Source organism: Varanus komodoensis, unplaced genomic scaffold (assembly GCF_004798865.1).
Source record: "Varanus komodoensis strain SLA01 unplaced genomic scaffold, ASM479886v1 scaffold33, whole genome shotgun sequence".
NCBI classification, from domain to species: Eukaryota; Metazoa; Chordata; class Lepidosauria; order Squamata; family Varanidae; genus Varanus; species Varanus komodoensis.
The window spans coordinates 2,308,757-2,333,361 of NW_025335817.1; the positions used below are offsets into that span (position 1 = coordinate 2,308,757).

General features: G+C 44.2%; 1 protein-coding gene across 2 annotated transcripts in view; it reads right to left on the reverse strand.

The window, feature by feature from the left end:
* Positions 1 to 143: 143 nt before the first annotated feature.
* Positions 144 to 24,605, reverse strand: part of RORA (RAR related orphan receptor A) — a 70,422-nt gene continuing 45,960 nt past the window's right edge. For both annotated transcript variants that reach the window (XM_044438620.1, XM_044438619.1), the window contains 8 exons: positions 24,077 to 24,218; positions 22,513 to 22,908; positions 20,984 to 21,105; positions 19,709 to 19,841; positions 18,378 to 18,485; positions 16,022 to 16,132; positions 13,846 to 13,958; positions 144 to 13,358 (listed from right to left, as the gene is read on the reverse strand). In XM_044438620.1, coding sequence (XP_044294555.1) covers positions 13,194 to 13,358; positions 13,846 to 13,958; positions 16,022 to 16,132; positions 18,378 to 18,485; positions 19,709 to 19,841; positions 20,984 to 21,105; positions 22,513 to 22,908; positions 24,077 to 24,218 — 1,290 coding nt within the window. In that variant the 3' untranslated portion in view covers positions 144 to 13,193. The remainder of the gene's footprint in view (positions 13,359 to 13,845; positions 13,959 to 16,021; positions 16,133 to 18,377; positions 18,486 to 19,708; positions 19,842 to 20,983; positions 21,106 to 22,512; positions 22,909 to 24,076; positions 24,219 to 24,605) is intronic.

The following is a 24,605-nucleotide window of genomic DNA, read 5'->3' on the forward strand; positions in this document are numbered from 1 at the left end:
AGGGCATTGGTCCCTTCAGCAGGTAGGTTCTTAGTGCACCACAGCTGCCCCGAGTCACCCCGGCTTGTGGCTGATTTGGGAATTGCTCCTCTGCCCCTTTCACTTGCACTGTTTTCTGACGTGACAAATGAATGCGACAAAGGTTTCCATTAGAAGCTGACGTTTTATTACAGGAGAAAAGTACATAAAGCACATCTAAAATTGATGTGTTCAATGCACTTAATAAAGGTAATGTAATATTAAAGGTACAGGTTCTAAGTACAATATAACAACATTCATATTAGAATGAAAATCAGAGTATTTAAAAGACAACATTAAATCTCTTAATTTTACAGTTGTATTTACAAAATGAGTCAAAATACTTTATTCAGGATCAGAATAAAATAACAAACAGTTGAGTCTAAGCTGAGAAGTCAAAGGTGTGTTCTAAAGATCTGGCAGAAGTGAAAAGGTTAGGTGATAACGGGGCAAAGATCATTAGCGAAGTGTTATTACAATATTATTTTTAATATTCCTCTCAATGGCTTATGCTTGCATCATAGCTAGAAAATGAATTTGTACATACTGTACACATAAGACAACACATTTTTGCAGGTACAGTACAGAATTTTGTCAATTTGCAGTTATTTACAGAAGACTGAGTGTGTTACTCAGTGAGGTGGGTGATGTTTATGTGCTTAATCCTCAGACCAATACATATTTATAATCAGCATTTATTCTTATTCTTCAGACATTTAATTACATGAGAAAGAGTACTCACACAAACTTGCATAATTTATAAAACAATGGAGGCAAAACAATCAGGGGAAACATGACCAGTTTATAGCATGTGACACAAACATTAGACAAATTAAAATATCCTCCGTTTAAAGGTGCCTTGAAGCAGAGAGGGAATGAAAAAGAACCAAGGACTTGCACCTGAAAGAAGGTGGCCAATTGTTAAAGCAACTTTTTCAAACGAATTATCCTGAAAGTGATTGTACTTAAACTTTCTATGCATTAAAATGTAGCCAGGGGTGCAGATACAATTTGTATTTTGATTCCAGAATAATGGGTCGCAGTGCATGGGGAAGGGCTCGTGGCTGTAATATTCACTAGCCTCTAGTATCAAAAAGTGCAGTAAACAAACAGCTTAAATTCTTCAAAAATCTTTGCTAAAGATCTTATAACTTCAGTAATAGTACAGAAAAGTGTTGTAATAAATATCTTAAAGTTCATTGATTCCCCATGTTAGATATTTGATATCCATTAAGTTTTTGCAAGAGATTAAACGGGTGGTGAACAAAAGGGGCGAAGTTCTAGCAAAACTGGTACCACAGCGATGTGTTTATTTAAAAGGTCACTATTTCCCAATAGTGGTCATTTTCGCTGCCAAATTCAGTTCAGAATTAGGCTGTGCAATTTGTTGTGCTGGCAAGAACTGCACAAACACACCCTCTGTGATAATTTTTGGGATTTATAGCATGCTTCTAGTTCAGAGCAAGAGAAGTGCCCATGCTTAAAAGCATGAGGGGAACAGACTGGTAAAGCAGGGACAGCAAGAAGCTGATCCACATCTCGCAAGATGCATTCATTGCTCTCTGGCGCGACCAGCAACCTGTCTGAGCGCTAAGGACACTCCTACGCCTTCCTAAAAGCAAGTCTTACTCATTCCCCAGGCGTGCTTGCAAGCAACGGGTCTTAGGTTTGCAGCTCTGGGGACCAGCTGTATACCCCGTGCACACTGAAAGAAAGTACGATTCATGGGGTTATGTCTTTGCTGAGATTCAGTCCTGGCGGTTTCTGCGGTCTCAGAACCTCAGACCAAAATGTTTATCCAGTTGCCGGCGTGTGCCTGAACCTGCCCTATTTTGTTTACGAGGGGGCTGGCTGCGTGCCCAAGGAATTGTCCCTTCTGCATACAGGGAAGTCCCTCTCTTACAGGGAAGAATGAGGAGGAAGGCCCTCAGGTGCACAGGTATCCGGGACTTCAGTCCCAGGCTGGCGATCCCGGGCCTCTCGCACAGTGGAGCTGCGGGTACCCAGAAAGGCTGAAGCGGGCCAGTGGGCCCGCACAGCTGTGTCGCATCCACCGCAGCACTGTTCTGGCCTTGGGTGACGCACAATGCGGGCGAGACGTACGCAGGCATCCTGCCCCTCCTGGAAGGACAAGCTTGTCTGGCGTGGGGAGGGGCTTTCTCGATCCTTCGTGGTCACGGCAGAGCCCCCACCTGCACTGCTTTTCCTTGCACACCCTAGGAATGTTGGGGTCCCGAGACATAAGCTTGCGCGTGGGGGGTGTCTATCCCCACAGGATTGTTTGTGGGGATGTGTGATGCCCACAGGGGGATGCCGCAGGGCTGCTCGAGTGTCAGACCCAGGACGGAACGGAGTATTTCAGATGCCGGCGGATTTCACCCCTGGAATACTAATTCTCTCTCACCTCCACTAGATCTCTGAATCGTGGCTGGGCACTTTTTAGTGTAAACTCTCCTTTTCCGCAGCCCCAGAGGGCATTATTGTCCCTGCGATATAGTCCTCAACTATGGATTCTAGGGATACCAAATTGCAACATGAAGGAATTGCGAGCACTGAATCTCAGGAAGAACGAGGATTCTACGGATTCCAGAGAAGAGCCATTTGGCGCACAAGTGACCTGCTTGGTCTTCTCCACGACGTGCTTGCAGGAATGCAGCACTAAAAAAACAGCTTGGCTTGAGCGGTTTTACAGATCTTTAGCCGTACGCCTGGGGGCTGCACGGGGGAGAAAAGGAGGCGAGAAAAGAAACGACAGTGGATATCAAATATCGGGACTGAGGAGTTAATTTTCTCCGGTTCAATATGCTAGAGAGAACTTTCTAGAATGATACTATCTATTCAGAGAGAAAACGATGCCCCCAGTCTAGTACTCTGATACAGGGTACGCAGCTGGGCATGCGTGTCCGTGTGTATATGGCATATACACAGAAATATTCAGTGAATTGTACAAGACCCACCATGTGGTATTGGAATAAAGTGGGAAAGGGAGATTTGTTCAAAAAAACCAACTCAACGAGCACCACACGTCAGAAAAACACAAAAATAGCACACTCTAGTTCTAAACAGCTATTTCTAAAATAGAGTATATAGTAAAACAGATATTATACAGTATAATGTGGTATTTGATAAACAGATAAATATTTGCACCGCATAGGCCTTTTAAATAGTATATCTTTATCTATAGAGAATGAAAGTAAAATAGTTATAACCATACAGAAGGTGAGCAACACTCAACAGTATGACTCAGAAGCTGGGACAAAGATAATGACATAAGAATTAGAGCAAGAGAAAATGTATACAGGCCATTACAAGTCCTTAAATTAGTAGTAAAATAAGGAGTTGGTTGACCGAGTTTAAGAAAGCAGGTAAACAAGAGATTTGCATTTACATGCAGATGTCTAAAATTTGTATTTCTTTTAAATCTATGCACAAAAAGTCATTGTTTTTATTGCTTGACATTCAGTTATGGCTAGAGTATTTTTTAACCTTTATTTTGTACTTTGGAAACAAGAATATTGTTAAAGGTGCCATAAAATGGACAGCACTGAAAAACAGGTTTGCAAATAAACCAACTAACACTGCAGTTCTCCTTACATTTTTAAAAGCCTTGTCTGGGGTTTGTCGTACGTTAAATATATTTAAAGTGGGAAAATACATCATAGCTAGAAGCCTCCCATTGGCTCAAACAACCATACAAAAACACATCTCCGAAAAAAGGAGCAGACAGACAATAGAGTTACGTATAAAGAAGCAGCCAGTTAATGCCCTAATAGTCAAAAGAGTTACCACTGTGGTTTCTTTCTACAAATTTGTCGAGTCAAAATAGAAAATTTTGGAATTAGGAAAATATATATACAGTACCTCTGCAGTTTGTGAAATAAACTTCACGGTATTGCTTATGAATTTTCTGCATTTCGATACGAGAATAACAAACAGGTTTCCGGGTCCTGCACATTTATGCATCTTCAGTAAAACTTGCTAAGGAGTACGGGTGAGGACCGAGTGTGTATCGTGAAAAATACACGACAAAGAAAGAATGTAGCATAAAGGTGCCATGCCATGAGCTCAGCAGGTGGGGTGGTTTGTGTCCAAAGGTGCAGTGGGATGAGTGGTAAAGACACTTGCATTCGCTTAGTAAAATCTAGCATTTGAAGGATGACTCTTAGCTTGCACTTTCAAAATGCCTCAGTGCACAGGAACTAAGCTTTTCATATTTGGATTAAGTGGATTTATTGCTCTGAAGAGTTAATATTATGCCCTGCTTCCAAGAAATGTGAAAATTGAGGCATACATATACTTAAATCAATGGCAGATTGCATCCTCTTTCATTCCTGGAGTTGTCTCCAAATCTTAAAAAAAAGTTTAAGGACAAGCTAATTTAAATGTAGAGTTTTAAGCATGCCATGTCCACGTACCTGTTTGAATTGGCATTTTAGTAGTGAATTATCATAGCGCAATCCCACCAGAGAAGGGAACAGTGATGGGCTGTTTCTAAAACTTTCCCTTTTGGTAACACGTTAATCAACTGGCAATGAACTGGTTAACTGTATCAGACTTTCCCTTTAACAGGAGTATGCCACTGAAGCAGTGTTAAAAGCCACAAATATTCCACTAATTCACACTGTCACTGACGTTTTAGGATTGCTTAAGAACCATTTTAAATCACGGGATATATAGCTGCAGAGAAATGTTGCTTTTGCAACATTTCCACCGCTTCTTCCTGACCCCCTCGATGCCTTACATCAGCTCCGCAAGCTTTCAGGTGGGTCTAAGGAAGGAATCTGAGAAGCAGATGTCTTGGGTTCTGTCAAAAGACGTACAGACTGCTAGTTTGGCCACGGCACTGCGGTTTTATCCCCTCTGCAGGTGTGACAGGGCAGTGAAACTGTCATCGCTGTTCTGTAATATCCCGGAGCAAAGCTTCGGATCCAGTGAATGAACAGATCCTTTTCTACAACTATTCCTTCTCCAAGCAATGCTTTGCCGACAGCTTTGAAGATCTTTATAACAGGGGTGTCAAACTGCTTTCAGCCCAAATGCCAAATGTAAGATCAAATCATCTATTGGGGGCTGATTTCCAAGGAAGCCCATCCAAAACACACTTTAATTTAACTTAATTTTTGCCTCTTACTGTTGTAGAAGTGGCATTTCAACATTTTCAGTTTGAAAGATTCAACACACCTGCTTTGCAGTATGCAAACAAGCCTTTAAAACATTTGAGTACTTCTCATACAGTATATTTTAGGCTTAAGTTGCAAAAAGATAAATTGGACAGGGCAAAAAAAAAAAAAAAGATTATTTCTACAATCTACCCTTTCAAAGGAGAGCCGTAACATAAACACAAGATGACCGTGTCATGGGAGATTATGTTTCCTTTTCTCTGGTGGTTTCTATGAATAAATGTATTGCAATGCCATAGCAATTGGAACGGAAAACACAACAGGTAGGAGACAGGATCTGGAACTTTAAGAAAGGGTGGCTGGGGAAGAAAATCCAGATGGATAGCTGAGATGATGAAATCAAACTTTCTTTGGCCTGACTGTTAACTAGCGTGACTTGCAAATTCTTGTCTTATTTATTTCCTTTACAGCATCTCATGATTCTTAACAAACCTGGACACAGCATCCCACCTCCAAGAGAGTGTCCTGTGCACACTCCAATTTGGGCCTGGAAATCTTCGCTATGCCCCCATGTTTGGCACAGAGTTGGCACTTGTTAGTTGCTACATATTTTTTATTAGTTTTGGAATTACATGCGGGCTGATACTGCATCACTTAATTTTTTTGGTTTTATTTTGTTCAAGTGCAGAAACACGTACGTGTCAGAAGTCTGGGCAGTGTAATATTCTGCTTGCGTTCTGAGTTACTAATGGTAATGATGAGTTAGGGTTCATAGCTTTTGAACATGTGTGGTACAGTGAATTTAAGCACCAATGATGGATTCTGTGTTGCGGAATACTGACACCAAAGGGAAATCCTATGCAGTTTAGAGACAGAAAAGCCCCACAACTCCTAACATCTCCCAGAATTGTAAGGCTTTCTTCCTGCGTAAATTTGCCCATGATTGTACCTTTATTTTTACATGAAAGTATGTACTTTGGACATTATGAAGCCAAAATTCTATGGGTACCCAATTAAGCCTTTCAAAACTGTTTTTTTTTTTTTAAAGGAAGAAATTTAGAAAATATAGGGCAAGTTGGCTCGGCCGTATCTGCTAGCATACTCTGGTTTGTCTACCGTTATTTTCTAAAATCTCCACATTCAGCAAGATGGCATAGAGAATTCTACAACAGGAAGTTTTTCCGAACATTGAGAAACATTAGAATGGTTCATTGCATGCATCAAAATTAGCTCTCTTCTCTAACACACTACACAAAACACCCTGCTGCTTTGGAAGTAGTTTGTTGTATTTTGTGCCAACTGCTGGCAGGATCAAGCAGAAGAGGTGTTTGGAAACCGATTTCCATTCAGACAAGCGTGTGTCTGCCCAGTTCAGTTGCGCAATGGAGGGATGGTACTAAACTTTCAAAAAGCAATTTTCCCAGAAGTACTGGCCACCCTGTTCAAGAGTTTTAAAGATCCCTGAGCACATGTTAGTTTCAGACTTTTAAACCCCAGCTTCTGAATGATAGGGCATCTATTACTGATAACAAGATGGATTGTCATTCACAGTTAAATCAATCATAAGGTGCTTATATACCCTTTTTCTTCCCCAATTCACACAAAGAACTGTCAGATTTTTTTTTTTTTTTAAATGGTGAAAGGCAGGGCATGGATGGTCAATGCTTTTTGGCAGTGGCGTTAGGATTATTATCTGGCTGCCCCTTGACAACAAGTGATTCAATCAACAATCCTTAGCAAAAGAAAAAAAGGAGGGAGTGGGGAAACCAACCTGTACAACAAATATGTATTTTTCCCTGAGGGATCAAGGTTAAAACCTGCAAGTGCTCTATGTACATATTGCACTATAGAGGAATGACGAATATGTGCAAAAAAGCAACAATGATTGAAGCTTACTAATACATCTTTTCTTTTAATGATTATGCTATGTCTTCGCACGTTATGGAATGTCGGTAACACAAGTAGCTTTTCTGTGATCTAAAACTTAAAATGAAGCCCCACTACCCACATCTCCTGCTATGGCACATTCAATGAAATAAAAAGTTTTTCAAAGACAAGTAGACAAATTCCATCAACAAAAATAATACAAAGTTGGTTAGTTTGTTTTTTCTTTTTCTTTTTTAGAAAAATTACATTGCTTTCTTTCATTGTTTCACATTACAAAATCTGCTTGTTTGTTAATCTTTACACAAATCACATTTTATTGCAGGAATATTTCAAGTGCCATCAAATATTTATAGAAGGGTTAAAAAAATAGAAGTCTCTCTAAGTGGTCCAGACAAGGCTTTATAATAGAATTTTTTTCCACCTTCTATTTTTTGACTTAAATATCTTCAACACATTTTCTTTATTCCATGGACACTTAATGGCCTAGAAGCAACCGTGCACACACACACGTACACCCCAAACGTACAATGATCACACATTCAGACCTTGGTATCCAAATAAGGATGATAGAAAACCTCCATAAAAGAACCACCAAACTTAAAACAGTATCTCACGTCAGGTCATTTCATAATTTAAAAATAACAGGAACATGCTAGAGAAGAAAAGGACACCACTGTGGCCCAGGACTACACAAATGTTTAGAAGTTTGAAGGAGAAACGAGATGAAGAAAACATCAGTGCCATATGTCCAGGAACATGGGATGAAAGATGAAAACCCAAAACAAGTGGAACAGACATCTTTCTGGAGTTATTCTAGCAGCTACTGCTATTTTATATAACTTCAAAGGTTATAGTAGAGTCTGGAAAGACAAGTATTGCCACATTTCATATCTATAAATTCAGCCTGCAGCCTGCAAGTTTTCCAGCAGCCATCTTCAGATTTTAGACCTTAATCTCAAGTACTGGGCTTTTGTTTTATTCTTTTTGGTCAGATAAGTTTTCTCCCTGCTCCAATGCTGAGAACAACAAATTGCTCACTCCGTCGCGAGTCCTTTTGCATGTCCTCTTTTAAAGAGCCATCAGCAAGAGATCTCACCGTTTTCCCATTGCCAAAGCGTAATTCGCGAATAACTTGAGATGAATCAAACATCTCCGCACTAGTTTATGACCAGTGACTAGCAGCGTCCACGATTTTCACTTAAGATAATGGCGTGTCTAACGTTTAGACATAAAGTGCTTGACTTTCAAAAAGGAGCACAAACGACTCCCACGTTTAGGGACATAACTGGAAGTAAGGACAACTCCATCCTCTAGGCATATTCTGTATGGGGGGGAAAACAGCCACGAAAGACTAGAGCTTCGGTACGCAAGGAATTCGCCCTATGCTTGCGGTTCGCTATTCAAGCTGGCTTGGGGGGGCTTTGCGTAGCTTTGTTTTCCTCCAGGGCCTCGCTGATATTTTGCAGCACTTCCTGTGCTTTTTTTTTTTTTTTTTAAAGAACTAAGAATAATCGGCTTTCTCTGAGCCAAAACAAGGCCAGGTATTTCAGCTACTGCAATGCCGCCTTCTGCTGGGCAATGGAAGCCACAGGAAGACAGAGAAAGAAAAGCGTGCAAAGGACGTGCTCTTACACACACAAAGAAAACAGAAAAAGAAGCCTCGGAGAGACGCCGAGCAAACGCCTCATGTCAGGAAGCCAGCAGAAACTCGCAGTAACAGTAGCACAGGCCTTGATTGGAAGTTGGTGTGAAAACACAGTTATCCTATTAACCGCCACAAGCAACTCCAGTTTGCTCCTCTCTTAAACCCACTTGATACTTTTTTGCCTCGAGTAACTGGAAGACCTTAACTAGGCCTGGGTTGGGAGCTGCTGCGGTCTTAGTTAAGCTGAACTTTAACCAGATGGGCACCTGAGGCTGGTCACCTTCAGAGAACTCGAGTACAGAATAGCTTGCTTGAAGCACAGACTCCATAAAGCACAGAACTGACGTTTCGTTCCAGTTCCTTGACTAAAATAAATAACACTTTTGCAGATGGAGAGGCACTGCCCATGTACTGAACAGGATTTGCATTTCCGAAAATAGCTCCAGACTAATTTGCAAATCCTGCAGAATGGGTGAGAGAAGCAATGACATTCGGGACCCTTTCAGAATTCCATTCATGGGATATAATCCAAGCCCACCAAGCTTCCGGTCTCAACCTTTTCTACAAAGAAACACACACGGCATGTTTATAAGGTCTGTCTGACAGAACAGCACAAGCTCCTGTGGGAACAGTGCTCCGGATGCACACCTGTGTGCATGAAACCGTGGAGTAAGCAAAGCCTCAAGGTGGATCCCTGGTGATCCCAGGAAGGGAACGCCATAATGGGGCCTGCTTGTGTTTCCTATTCGCTCACCCCATGCACCGGATTGCTTCGTACTAGCTTAATATCGCCCGCATAAATGCCTGGACAGCATAGATGACGCTGAGGGCACAATTTGGAGAAACTCATGGGATGACGACCCCAAATGCTGGCAACCAAACGCACAGCCCCTTCCGCAGCAGCACTGTCACAAGCGAACGGCATGTCTGCATGAGCGGCGGCCCTACGTGATCCCAAAGTGCTCGGCCTTTGGGGCGGTGCGAACTAGGCCAGGGTAGGTCAATCGGGCATCAAGGGGATTTTGGCTCACACAGCCAAATCTCAGCCTCTGATTTAATGCTGGTTCTAAGTTCAGTGCAAACTGTACCGTGTCCCCGTTTGCTTGCACATTACGGCCTTTTGGAATTCATCAAGATTTGCCTTCCCTTCACGGGATACTGAAAAACTAAGTCCTAGAACGGACTGTCGAGACCAAATGTTAGCCTCAGGTCTCTTGACTGACTGAGCTGCCTGTATATTTCTCAAGGGTTCCAAGAAAAGGCTAACCGGGATCCAAGGCAGATCCCAGCACAAAGATTCTCTGGCAGCTTCCTTCGTAGCAATTCCATATTACCGCAAATGTGTGAATCATGCAACCTACAACCCTCTAGCATGCAATCGCACTCCAGCTGGTTAAAAAGACTTTCTTACCTCCCCAGAGGTCATGTATTGTAATGCAAAAAAGGCCTTAGGCATACAAACTGCAAAAGATGGTTGACACCAATATTTTTTCTGGACTTTATTTCATAAACCTCGATAAAACTCATGTCTAAGACAGCTTGTTGATTTGTCATCTGGATACTGAAGGATGTTAGATTATAAAAAAAATACTTTTATTTATTATTTATTTAGAAACAGAGAAACCGAACGAGTCAGAAGGGGTCTCCTGGGCCATCTAGTCTGACCCCCGACTCCAGCCGGCTCCGCTCACGACATGCCCACCATGTGCACGTCCAAAACTTTTCTATACCGTCCTATAGACGTCTTGGGACAGTTTAACTTTTTACTTTTAAAAAATAACGGATAGGAAGTAGAACTTATTGAATAGCCAGCTATAATGACACAAACCTTTACAGCACTTTAAAGTTTGATAAATTTCCATCATCAAAAAGGTGGTCAGAGCAAACAGTGAACTTTGGAATAATCCAGAGCTCTTCATCTGTCAAAAATAATACCAAAAAAAAGGGTATGGAAAAGGTTCCCATTTCTAGCTTCCCGTGTTCAGTAGGGTCGATGATTTAATGCAAACAGAGACGGATCAGGGAGTCAGCAACAGATTGAGTTAAAACATTCTGGGTGAATAAACCAAGCCTATCAGCACAATCCCATGCGTGACCCAGAAGTAAGTCTTATGGAGCTCAATGGGACTTACTTCCAGGTAGGGATATGTAGAACTGCAACCTTAGTAAGCAATCTCAGGCATTCTAGATTAAGTAAAAATATTCCCTAAAATGAATTACATTGGAATTATGCTTCAGACATGTCTAGGTTCATATGGAATTGCTACGCTTGGAAGGAAGTCCCAAGAGACTGCAGAAATGCTCAAGGGAAAAGCTCTTTTTTCAGTCTAACAAAAACCTTTAACATGTGTTGTTTTTTTAAGGAGCAGCACCCCAGAGCTCCACAAATGCAAGACTGTGTCTTTGTTTTCCTCCTCCTCTTCTGAAAACAAACGGAACCCAGATGTGTGATTCACCATTGCTTGAAGCAACCCTACAGTTTGTGTGAGACAGCAATTTGCTTTTGGGAGACTCAGTGTCAGCGGTAGGTGCTGGATACTTCCAGGTAGCCTAATTCAAAGCCATCATGGCGGTCTACTTGCCCCACCAAGAAGGCCAAGTGCACCCAGACTGCCATCTTGGTGTGGAAAGTCATTTGTGCAAAAGGGCAACCTTGCAGTTTGCATCCAGCGGAGACCCCCAGCCTCCTGCCTCTTGAGCTGAACCTGAGGGAAAGAATGGAATATTGAAAGGGAAAATGCACGCAGCTTGGGCCATTCCAAGGGTTTGTTTCTTTAGGATTGGCTTCGCCATTTTGACTTCATCCATTAGTCACAGAACTGATTATCCTGGGCAGTGCCACCAGTATGATTCTGGGTACAGAGGGCGAAAGGGTGCAGCATTCCTTAAAACCAATTTCTTTGCAGGCGCAAAGCCGATTCGGGTGAATTTTGACTTCGGATGCTGCGGGAACCTGTTCAAATGGCCTTGCCTAGTTTTTGGAGTGTGGAGTGAGCTGGATATCCGCGCTTCACGGTCCAAAAAGGAAGCAGTGCAGCCACACAGCAAACCACCACCCGAACTTAAATACTAGCTAGATTTAAGCCACACATTGCATACCAGTTGAGATAGGAATGAGGCCCACCATTCAGGTTGACTGGGGCATGCTGGGAACCGCAGGCTTTTTTGCTGTGCAAACCTGCACGGGATCGAACCTTTGGGCAATCCTAACTCAACCCTAGCTTTAAGTCCGTGGACCCAAGTAACGCCGCGGCATTTTGTGTAGCTTCCAATCATCTCAATGGAGACCACACAAAAGATCCTTTAGGCGTCTCGTACCCTCCAAGTCTCCTCAGTCTATGATTTAGTGACACACACACACACACACCATGCACACAAATGTAAACAAAGGTTTCAGGACCAATATTTCCAAAACACAAATGTCTAAATTTGGTTGTCTGAATCCATATGTAGTCACTTAGGTAAGTGGGTTGACTTTAAAGGTGCTGCTAAAAATCAACTTACTTGGTCAAGTGAGTAGATACAGATCGCTTTATCCCTATGTCGGCAAACAGGTTTAAGAACAGGGATTTTGTTCAATACGAAAAATCTGTCTTTTAAAAACATGAGCAAAAATGAAGAGTTGAGCAACGCGTCTTCCCTGCCCCCTCCCTGCCTGGGGATCCGAACTCGCTGAAGGTGTTTCATGATACAACCAGCCTCTCTCCAAAGGGAACTACGGAAAACAGCAGCGGAAACACCTCCGAGGGTCCCGAACCCTTCCAAACCTCTCTCAGTGAAACTTGAATTTCCGGTATACGTGCAGCACAACGAAGAACACGGCTAGCATACAATTTAAAAGAAAAAAGGTGCAAAATGAAAGTGCCTTATCAATTCAACAATAAAAGCTATACCAGTAACTACATTTTATATTAATTAAAACAATATATAAACAATATTTCTTTTGCTATATAGAGACATCATGCTCATTTACCCTGTAATAGATTGTAATGCTATTGTCGCTATTGCTCTGGGCCCTCTGCGTGCCATTCCACCTACTGGCTGTCAACGGGAGGGGGGAGAAGCCATCGTCCTTCATGAAACAATTAGCAAGTTGTGCAAATCTGATGCTGAAGCTTCTGCACGATAGTCGCTGGTTTCGGGTGGAGAACAGGAGACCCTGCTCGTACCAACAAAACATTGTCCTACAAAAGTCTGGGCAGCGGGTGGCCCGGGGAAGCCACCCTCCTGATTTTGGGTGCCCTCCTTCTGTGTAAACAGAGGTCTATGAGTGAGAAGTCGCGACAGAAAAGGGGCCCGTGTCGGTAGGCATCCTGGAAATCAAATGCATGAGAAAAACAAGTTCTACGCTTGTTTCCTTTCCCCCATCCTTTTGCCTGACCCCGTTCGCCAGAAGCTGTGCAGTGTCGGGCCCCCCAGGACTACGCAGGCCCACATAAAGTGTCTTGGTTTCTTTTCTGTTTTTTCCTTTGCTGCGTGAATGTTTGTACTTCAGACATTCTAGAAGTGCTTAGGCAAAACGTTTACCCATCCATTTGCATTGCTGGCTCGAATTCTGAAGTGAACAGCTCCTTGTACAATGGGGGGAAATGCAGTCGCACAATGTCTGGGTATATTGCTCTAAAGGCCATAAGCTTTTCTGTGTGTCGCCCGCACAGTGCTCTTAAAGTAGACACTTTGCATATTAGCTGTGGAAGGAAAACCAACACGAGTTAGGCCCGCAAACGAAACCATTCGGGAATTTCGTTCTGCTCCGTGAATCAGCGCCCTCGCCACACTCCAGCTGGGACCCGTCGGCTACAGAATAGCCTTCCAGCATCGCATCTCCAACAACACCCACCGAGTGTGTTTCTTGCGCGGTTGGGCAGCCTCATGCATGGGATTTTAGGGGCCTGTGCAAGCGGCATCCCTCTTCCAGATCCCCGGCAACCACCGTTCAGGCTGCTGCAGCCCGTGGCCTGCTGTGCCCCGCGAGTGTTTGCAGACTTCCTTTTGGCCCAGCTCCTGAGAGCATGAGAGGAATTCTGCAAGAGGGAGGGATTCCACTGGGGCTGGCCCCAAAGGGTCACAACAAAGCCCCGAACTGTGCTGCAGAGGCGTAAAGCGCTACACTGCGGAGTCTACTTAAGGGACGCTTAAGATCCGCCCGATTGTGGCACCCGCTGCAGCCGTTACCTTTGTTAAGATTCCGTCTTCCCGGTGGTTCTTCTGTAATATATGCTGAAGTGCTAGCTGAATCTTCTGCTGGAGCTTTTCTATTTTTACCTTCTCCTGAAGCCATGATCGGTCTAAAACGAAAATAGTCAAACATCTGTGTTGTTCTTTCAGTTCGCAATATCTATCTACATATACTATATTTAATCTCCTCCTTGCTACATTTGGAGTTTTAATCACAGTCCAGGGTGATTTTATTACTTAGGTTGAAAGTCTTGCATATGAAACTAAATATGACGACTAAATCCAGCACTCAAATTACACTGCAGTTCTTGTAGGGAGTACCTGGGGAGGGTTGCAAGGGTGCATAAAATGATGCAGGATTAACAAGTACCTGCGAAGGAGATATTCTGCAGTCCAGCAAACATACACATTTTTTCTTTTTAACGTACTTTATACAGAAGTCCATTTATGCAAAGCCATATAGCAAATACTTGTTTACAGTGGGTTTCCTCCAGCAAGGTTGAATTAAACAATGGGGCCATCAAAAAGCAACATAAAAATCTGGCTCGGCTGACAACATTTCTGCTACAGCGCCGAGCAGAAACAGTTTTGACGGCTGACCAAGAGATTTCTCCATATATAATCCAACCCCCTTAACCAAGGAATTAGCAGGACCGGGTGGCCTAGCCGTCTGTGTTTCAGCACTTGAAGGGTGATGGTGAGGACCACAGGCTGAGTTCACACAGACTCACCTGGAGAGAGCGCAAGCAGAGACTTGCACCTGAAACAGCCTCACGGTTAAATACTCGCCTACTCTCATCTCAAGCAGAGTAGACCGTCAAGTAACTCGATGCATGTGTGAAGCAGCCCCTAGACTCAGGTCAGGTGTGCCATTCTAACACCAGTAGCGTCACGTTCCATCTTAAGCGGGTTTTTCTGAAGCACAGCAAGCCAGCATTTATTGCTGGCATTCTGGGGACGGGGCGTTATGCTCACATGACTCCAGTCCTCCGTCAGCTTCATTGGCTCCCCATTGAAGTCCGGGCCCAATTCAAGGTGTTGGTGATGACCTATAAAGCCCTAAACGGCTTGGGTCCTGGCTACCTGAACAAGCGCTTACGTCCGTATATGCCCAACCGCCCTTTGAGATCTGCGGGAGAGTCCCTTCTCCGGGAACCCTCCGTGAAAGAAATTAGGAGGGTAAGTACTCAGAGGAGAGCTTTCTCTGCGGTGGCACCCAACCTATGGAATTCACTCCCCAAAGAGGTCCGCCTGGCACTGTCGTTACTGGTTTTTCGGCGCCAGGTAAAGACCTTTTTATTTAAACATCATTTTAATTGTTAAAATATATGATCTGGCCAGGGCAACTTCTTCTTCCTTCTCTTTCCTCCTCCTATATTCTTTATTTACTTATTTTATACTGTTAATTTTAATTTTATATTATTGTATCTCAGTGTATTTTTTGTATTTTTGTATTTATTGGTAATTTATTATGTTCTATTGTATTTCAATGTATCTTATTGTGTTGTAAGCCGCCCCGAGGCTTTGGCAAGGAGCGGCATAGAAATGTAATAATAATAATAATAATAATAATAATAATAATAATAATAATAATAATAATTCTTAGAAATCCTGGATGACTTTTCCTTCTACTTTTGCAATTTTCCAAGCCTGGGCCTGACCCAGCAGGGCTGATCCACGTCTGTTCATATGTTTTCTGCCATCACTTTCTTGTAATACAGAAACTGTTTTTCATAAATGCTGGAAAATTAAATCAGGTTTTGGTAATGCACCAGGATGATGAATCTGAGCCATCTGGTATAGCTATCCTGGTCCTTCCAGCAGATTAGTTTATTAATTTAATGTCTATACTACCCACTAGCCAAAGCCCTCTGCGTGTTTTACAACAGTATATAAAATGCAATCTGAAATACAGATAACACTGAAAACATTGGAAAATTTACAACCTCCAAAAGCCAAATTAAAAACCCTATTTAAACAAATATGACAGCTGGCACAAGCTAACTCAAACACAAGTCTTAAATATTGATTAAGTACTGGAAGAGAAGGAAGAGCAGCATTTGAGGTTGATAATAATCAAATTACATTTCATCGTCGTAGGATATCGCCAAGTATTAAAGAAAAGCATAAAATAACATAAAACCTTTTCACCAAGGGTTAGAGCGAATCTTACCTGCAGACAATAAAACAAAAGCTGAAAATAATGCAATCTCATCTTCAGTAAGGTGCATAGAACATAAACTCTTTCCAAATTCAAAAACAAAACTAATGAAATCTTCACAACCTGTGAAAACAAACAAAAGGCAAGCATCAGGCAGAGTCTCTTTCAAAAGGATAGAAAAAAATAAATCCCCTAAAAAAAATAAATCAAGAAATAGTTAAAGGTCCCTTCTTCATGTTAAAGTGCAGTGTGTAACGTGAATTAATAGTGTTTCCATCAAGGATAGGCTGGACATGCACAGGTAGGTATCTCACAAGCAGAGCCGGGGGTCAGACTAGATGGCCCAGGAGACCCCTTCTGGCTCGCTCCATTTCTGTGTTTCCAAAGGTCTTCATCCAGCTCACATTCAATTCTGCGTAGCCCTAACATGCACCCATCTTAACCTATCTTTTGCTCTTGCACAAATGATGCAGCAGGACTTGAATACTGTGTCCTACTTTGGTTCTGCACACAAACCAGGATCGTGTTGTGCTGGAAAAAGCGAGGAAAAGAGCAAGTCAGGTGAGGACCGCTGAGCTTGTTTAGAATCACAGAACAGTAGAGTTGGAAGGGGCCATGAAGGCCATCAGGTCCACCCCCTGCTGTTGCAGGACACCATGTTGCACCATCTCAGAGGGCTGCCCAGTTTCTTTTTGCTTAGCTTAGAAGGAAGGCAGGCGAGAGGTGGTGGAGGAGTTTCTTTATGCCTGGTGTGAAGAATGTGACGTTTTCCTCCATCTTCCACCAAGCTGGGACCCAGTGGGGTCCCCTCCATGACCCAGCACTGATCTGCTTCTGTTTACACATTCTCTGGGCAGCACGGGGAACCGGGAAGCAAGACACACGAGGACCGGCAAGCCCGAGCACGGGGTACCCTCTGCACGCAGCACAGATACAGGTGAGCTGCCACCTGGCCGGATGGGGACCCTGCTGCTTCCTGACTTCACGTGCACGGCGAGGTGGGGATGACTGGGGCCTACATGTCCAGGCTGGGCACACTGTCTCAATCATCCGTCTTCACTCAGTCCTCTAGGAGCAATTCCTCAGCTCAAGACCTTTTTATTCAAGCGGCATTTTAACTGTTAATATTATTGGATTTTATCTGGCTAGGGCGGCTGATTTTATACTGTATTTTTGTATTTTTAATTTAATGTTTGTATTTTTGATTTATAATTATTTTAACTTATTATTTAACCCCGAGGTTTCGGCAAGGGGCGGCATAGAAATGTTATAATAAAAAAATAATAATTGTTGTAAGCTGCCCCGGGGCTTCGGCAAATGGGGCGGCATAAAAATGTTTTAAAAAATAAATAAATAAAATAAATAAGCATCGGCATACGTGGTTCCGGGCTGCAGCCCTCGTTCAGCATGTCTTGCTTCACACAACTTAAAATGCACAGAAGGGATTCTGACAGCATTCTCCACAACCTCACAAACAGGATAGTGACTTGCACAGCCCCAATTCCTATCCTGAATCTTGTACGACAACCCAATGCAGAGTAGTTTTTTTACTACCCCTTCTCTCCCACTTGACTATAAGTTAATGCACGAAGTGCCTTCAGCATTCTTCTCAGTGTTTTACACTTTTCTGCATACCCAGGTGTCAGTGAATCTGGGTGCTGAACAATTAATAAATCCTGACAGTTTTTCACTGCTGCACTGCCAGGATCCACTTGCTGTTACCTCCAGGTATATTTAAACTCATTATATGAATTCTTGGATGCCTCCCAGCATTTGCACAAAACTGAGAAATGATTAGATTACAAAAATAATAGAGCTTCTCTTTTGGAATGCTTAAATAGGGTGTCTGACGTGAATACCACCCTATTTCAGGATTTCAGAAGAGGGTAGCTGTGATGGAGTCTGCAGCTCCGACGACCGATGGAGGATAATTTTCTGCGTGCATTTTTGAAAACAACATAAAATGCTCAGCCATTTTTGATGGGGTGCCTTTTGGTAGAATAAGCACAGAGGGAGCATTTCTAAGTTATTGTTCTGCAATGTGGGCACTGAAATTTGGATGGCCTGTGTTTCAGAGCACATTTGGAATGATAAAAGTATGACTGAGAAATATTTACAAATCCGGTCTTATACAAGAGGGAGTAAATGGAACTAGGTTAGTCTTATCGTGACCTTTTGCACGGTCTGAAATTATGTCATTCAGATATGGGGAGGGAGTCTCTTATTTAGACTGGAGGGTTAGTCCAGTGTGTTTTATGAATAATCTGCTGAGTGATTCAGACAAAATCCCTTTATTGCCGGCAATTCATTTTAAATAAACAGTTATTGTTAAAAGTGTGTTTTCTGATTATGTGCTTCATTTCCTTACCTAATGACTTGAATACATCCGGGCCAGCATATTTGCCGTCAAAGTACACGGTGTTGTTCTGGGAGTCAAAGGCACGGCACATTCTGATAAATACAACCTCTAAAGACCCTAAGCGCAAACAAGAAGAGGGTTCACAGTTGAGAACAAGAAACAAAGGCATCTGCTTTCCTTTCATAAACCCACATTTCTTATCTCTTTCTTAAATAAACAGTAAGTTCCATAGGTCTTTTAAAAAATCCTCTTGAGCTCACAAATGAAGGCTTGTAGCTTGGATGCGAGCGCAGAATTTGCTGCCACGGGATTTAGTGATGGCGGCCAAGATGGGTGGCTTTAAAAGGGAATTAGACAAATTCATGGAAGAGAAAGCGACTGGTCCGAAGGACGGTCTCTCACTCCAAGCATCGCAGGCAGGATGCCTTGTTTACCCCTTACTGGGGAATGCAACAGGGAGGGTGCCCTGGTCCCACGTCTCCACACGCAACTGGTGTGAACAGAATCCCCGCCCAGGCAGGCCTGATCCAGCACGGCTCCTGCTGCCGTCTGGGGTGCTGAGAAGTGCGGGCAATCCAGGGCAGTTCCCCTCCCACCCTCTTTCCTCGTTCACACAAGGACTGTCCACCCCATTTTAGGGAGCTGCCTCCCTTTCCTGGCTTCCATATTTACAACCCAGTCAACTGTTTGAGGGGTGTGCCAGAACTATACCATACGCTTGGTTTTTAACCATATTGTATCAGTTCCGTGCCAGTGTTAGAACAAGAGGTTTTATCAGCATGCGTTGGATCAGGTTGATTCGGAATCAATTTACATAAATGACAAAAATGGGAATATGTATATAGCTTAAGCTCAAGGAATAGGCTATTCTGCTGAGTTCTTCTGCCCTGGAACTCATGCTTCTTAAGTCCACTGCACAAATTGCCAGGAATATAACTATATATTAAAATTTTAATTATGATTATATATTAAATTATTATTATATATTAAAATATAATGCGAAGAAAGCCTTCAATAGGGTTAGGTTAGCCATCGCTTTGTAAAAACACCCTCTATTTTAACAAGCAGCATGTAAGATGACATTTCTCTTAAAGGCCTCAGTCTTGGATTTTCTACAGAAAATATCCCATTTTCAGCAGCAAATTAGCATTTGCAAATATAGCACAGCATATACCCATTCCTCAGAATAAATGAGCTGAAGGCTTATAAGCAAAGAGCAGGTGGTTAGCTTTCCGCAGAACAAAATCTAAGGAAACAGCTACAGGCGAGGCCAGCACACGCATTCACGCCCTTCCTGCAACCAAAACGGGTAGAGGAGGAGAGCTCCGCAGAGCACGTACCTGCTTTTAAAAGCACGATTTGATCGTTTTGACACAATTCCATAAAGCCATCAATGCGTTTGGCAAACTCCACGACGTACTGTATTGCTTCTGTTATTTTCACCGCACATAATTGCCACATCACCTCTCTCTGCTGTTAAAGAGGAAAAGGACAGGGTGCTATTTCAGGCTTGCGGATCCTTCGTAAAGGGAAAAGCGCTGAAAAGCAGCAAAAGGTCTCTCTCTATTCAGCCGAACAACTTATGCGCAGGGGTGGGGATAATGGGACACACGTGTAGCCAAGGCATCCCGGCACGGACAAGCAACAACTCTCTTCCTATCCTGTATTTTAATGTGTGTTTACTTGCAAGGCCAATGGTTAAAATATTGTAAGCCCTGGCAAACAACACTCGACAAGGAAAACGCTACCCCTGGATACCAGGGAAGGACGAGAAAACTGTGCAATAATTCTCCAGATAGTAAAATGCAGAATCAGCGCCCAGATTGCATCATTATTATTTATATCGTATCAGGTTATACAGAGAGCCCTAAAAGCAGGGCTGGTTTTCTATTTATTACAACTCATCAATAATTAGTGTGTCGGGTGCTTAAGGTTTTGAGATGAAATATTCCACTGATTGCATTAGAAAATATTCTTCTAATATTGGAAGAATAATATCTCCTGTTGATATAGATATAGCTTTTAGGAATGTGCTCTGGGGATACCCTGGCATGGTATTGTTGGAATGTGGACGAATTTGAGAAAACAAGCAAGCAAGCAAGCAAACATGCCTTCACTTGCTCCCGTCTCTTCTGCGGTATGACTGATTTCTCTTCTCACTGGTGTGGACAAGTGAAATTCTGTGGCACTACATTGTTACTGTAAGCTGCCCAGAGAGGGCAGTATGGAAACGAAATAAATAATTAAAGAATCGTACTTAACCGAATCATCAAAATCAGAAACAAACCTCAGTAGCATCTGAATCTTAGAAGCAGATGCCATTTATGTAAAACTCAGCTGGCATGAGAGAGACGTGGACGTTAAAGCCACAGAAAGCTTGCAAAGACACAAAATGGAATAAAACTTCCAAATTTGTCCAAATGAGCATGTTTCGCATTGCTGTGGGAGAAGTGAAATGCAATCTATTTAAACACGGACGAGCAGCTACCAGAAGTATTTTGAATTGTACACACGAGAGTTGGGAGGAAAACTACTTTTCAGGTTGCCCCGCGAGGACGGGCTTCAAGCAGGGCAGTTCCTAAAACGCTGCTTAGCAGTCCAGCCATGACGCATACCTTGCTCTGGTAGTTCTCGATTTCCTCTTGCAGAAAAGTTTGCCATGTTATCTGCTGCAGCTCTTCCCTCAAGTACTGGCAGGTTTCCACGTGTGATTTAGAAATGTTCTGTGCAAGATGTTCTAAAACAGACAGAGCGAGCAAGAGGCGGCATGCGTTAAGGGAGACGGTTACCCAGGGTGTGTGCATGCTGCCGAGCCGACCCTTCCTCTGCAGGTGTTTTCAAGAATAAAGGTGCCCCACATTGAAATGGGTGCCACAGGTCCATTTCTAGTCCATTTTACGCCCAAGATGGTCATACTTCTTGACCGTCACTTGGGGTGAATGGCTGCAACCTGGATGCCCCACCAGCATCTTTGGGTAAGTCAGTATGTCTCATTTTCGACCTGAGAATTGATAGCACATCTGCATTCTGGGTCAGAGAATCAGGCACAAGAAATTGCTCTCACAACTCCCCACAAAATGCCTTTCCTCGGCCACACAGCCCTTTGTGGAAATGGACCCTGCGCCCACGCGAAGGGACCCTGAGAGTCTAAATTCCGCAAGCACCGCTCTGGCGCTTAGCCCAGGGCCGCCGTCTCGTGATACCGGGCGGCGTTGCTCACTCCCTGTGACATGGAGGGGGCCACTTGGAAAGATCCAACCTACCGGATCAGAACAGTTTGGAAAGCTATGCAAGGGCAGCTCAGGGGGTAAGCCAAGTCCCATTTTGATGGGAGAGGGGTGGGTTATCCGCAGTGCTCATCAAAAAACCTTGAGCTGAGCCTGGTCTCCGAAACCCATCCGAGCTCTTGTTCTAGAGCAGCTGAAACACCCTTAGCCCATCAGCCATCGGCAAATTAAGCGACGCCCCACTTAAGCGGGTCTGTGTTGCGTCATTGTTCGACTAAATCCCGCAGCCGGAAGTGTGTTGCATGGATTACCTACGGAACACTGGGCTCTTGAGGGACCCTCTAGAATTATCCTTATAGCCCAGTGCCAGAATCTGGGCAATAGTCCCTTGTTTAGTACAAGCCTGCAGATAAGGAAAAACCAAAAGCGGCCTGGTTTGTAATGGCTGGGGGGGGGGGGGCGTCTAGCGAGCGATCCCCACAGGACCTGGTGGGGATCTTGGCGGCGAGCCAGGGCGGAAGAGACCTTTTCCAAGCCCCGCTCAGCCACACAACGCGATGGGGCGCCCTGGGCCGACCGCTGCCGCTCAGCCTAGCCAACCTCGCAGGAGGAGCGCCTCGAAGCGGGGCGTGTGCATGAACGGACACTGTTGGGTCAGAGGCAACAGGGGGGTTGCGAAATCAGCCCCACGGAGCGGCTCAGGGTGAGCAGAATCCACCGAGCCAGCAGCACTAGCGGCTCAAGGTCACGGCTCGCTGCAGGCGAGGTGACCACCTATTTCCAGAAAGAGCAGCCACGGAGCGACACCCAGCCCCACACCCCAAGGCCGTGGGCACTTCTGGGGGCCCAGAGGCGTCGCCCGGAATCCAAAGGAGAGCCATCCCACAACTCCAAGCCCCCCGCTGCGGTCTCGTTACCTAATTCTGCCATGGACACGGTCGGAGAAGTCTCTCCATTTGTAAAAGAGCAATAAGGAAAGAAGCCCGAAGCAGGCGTGTAGTCACAGATCGGTTCTGGTTTGATGCCATTAATATCAAGCCCCGACTGGTCTGGAGAAGGCTGAATGTCTAAGTAGAAACTGCTAACAGCGGAGTCGGCTTTGCTGCCTTCAGGGGTATGCCCATCAATGTAATTACTGAGGTCATCATGCAGTTCTGTGAGTCCGTTGGTAGTGATACTGTACGTCGGAGTCAACGGCTCCGCCTCCCCGGGCTGCTGCTGGTGGTCCCGCTGCTGCTGCTGCATCCGGTGCTTCTGCACTTCCGCATACAAGCTGTCCCGCTGCTTTTTGGACATTCGGCCAAACTTCACAGCTGAAAGATGTGCACAAGCAATGCATTTTGTCACCACCAGAGTCCAGTGTGGTGTCGTGGTTAAGAGCACGGGACTGGGACTCGGACGATCCGGGTTCGAGTCCCCGCTCAGCCATGGAGCCAACTGGGTGACGCTGGGCCAGTCACAGACTCTCAGCCCAACCTACCTCACAGGGTTGTTGTTGTGGGGAGAAGATGGAGGAGGAGAAGGATGTAAGCTGCCTTGAGCCCTTTGCAGGAAAAAGGCAGGATACAAACTAAAACTAAAATAAAAAAAGAGTCCTCCAGCTTAGAGGATCAGGAGACACGCTCTGCAGCCACTGCAGCGACGTCCTACGTTAGGTGGACATGTCATGACTTTCTCTGGGGCAGCTACTCGGATGCTTATGATAAGGCTACAGGACTACAAGGTTTGCTCTGTTGCAGAGGTGAAACCGTAACTGGAAAATCAGGAGATGGCGTCATTTGGTTCGGGGGCTTTAGCGGCACCCCTGAAAAGAGGGGCAGCTGTGTGTGAGTTCTGAGGAGAGCTGGGAGGGCCTGAGGAGGGGCTCGTACAAGAATGAGCCTCAAAGGACAAGCTTAACATGGAAAAGAACTCAAAAGAATTAAAGTGCAGTTACATGAAATACAGTGTGTGCAGGTCTCATTTGCCAAACTTGGGTTTCCTTGGCCCGAAAAGCAGGATTTCTTATTGTCAGGAGAACCTACCGTTCTGGTCTATGATCTGAGAAAAGCACGTTGTAAGCGTTACCATGTGAGCAACACAATTTCCTAAGGCCTTGACCAATAACGGGGAAAAAGAATGCAGAAACAGGAGCAGAAAGGAAAAAAAATACAGGATATCTATTATGTTGGATGAAGCCGCAAGGTTCTGGAATAAGAGATTTGGTTTCAGGAATAATACTGCAGGTGTTTTAAGGCTAGACAAAGGCAGGAATTTACTGCACTATTCTCGATGCACTAACTTTTGGGTGAAGTGGAAAGTCTTTCTCCTCACGTGTGTCTGACACACAACTGGCAAGAAGTCCCGCAGGCCAAGGGGCAGATCGATCTGGAGTAAATCCAGTGAGGCACAGTATCTCTCAGGACTAGAAGGGGAAGAGCAAGTAGACCGCCGAGGGGCGTCGCGTGTGTGGGGCAGCTGACCCGAGCTAGTAACGCTCACCGTCTCGAGACATTCCCACGGCGAGGCATTTCTGCAACCGGCAGTGCTGGCAGCGGTTTCGACTCGTTCGGTCGATCAAGCAGTTCTTCTGGCGCGGGCAGGAGTAGGTGGCGTTGCTTTGCTGGCTCCTCCGGAAGAAGCCCTGCAGCGGGAGGAGAGGCGAGGGCAGGGCTGGTCAGGCCCCAGGCTCGGCCAGGAGCCTGTTGCTCAAAGCACCACCGTGACGAAGCCACATGCCACCTTCCGCAGAGGAAAGGGCGCCACCAAGGACTGGCATACGGTTTACGACTGAACCCATAACACTTCTACGAACTGATACATACCGTGCTGTGGTTATATATTTGTGTAACATACATACATTATAAATATATAAGGCCTTCCTGTATATATTTATATTTATATTTATACACATATACATATATATGTATATATTTATATATACAAGAATCTATATCTGTATTTGTATAGATTTATATATTCTGTAACAAAAAAAGAGAGACGTGTTTTCCACTGAGAGATACCTGGGATT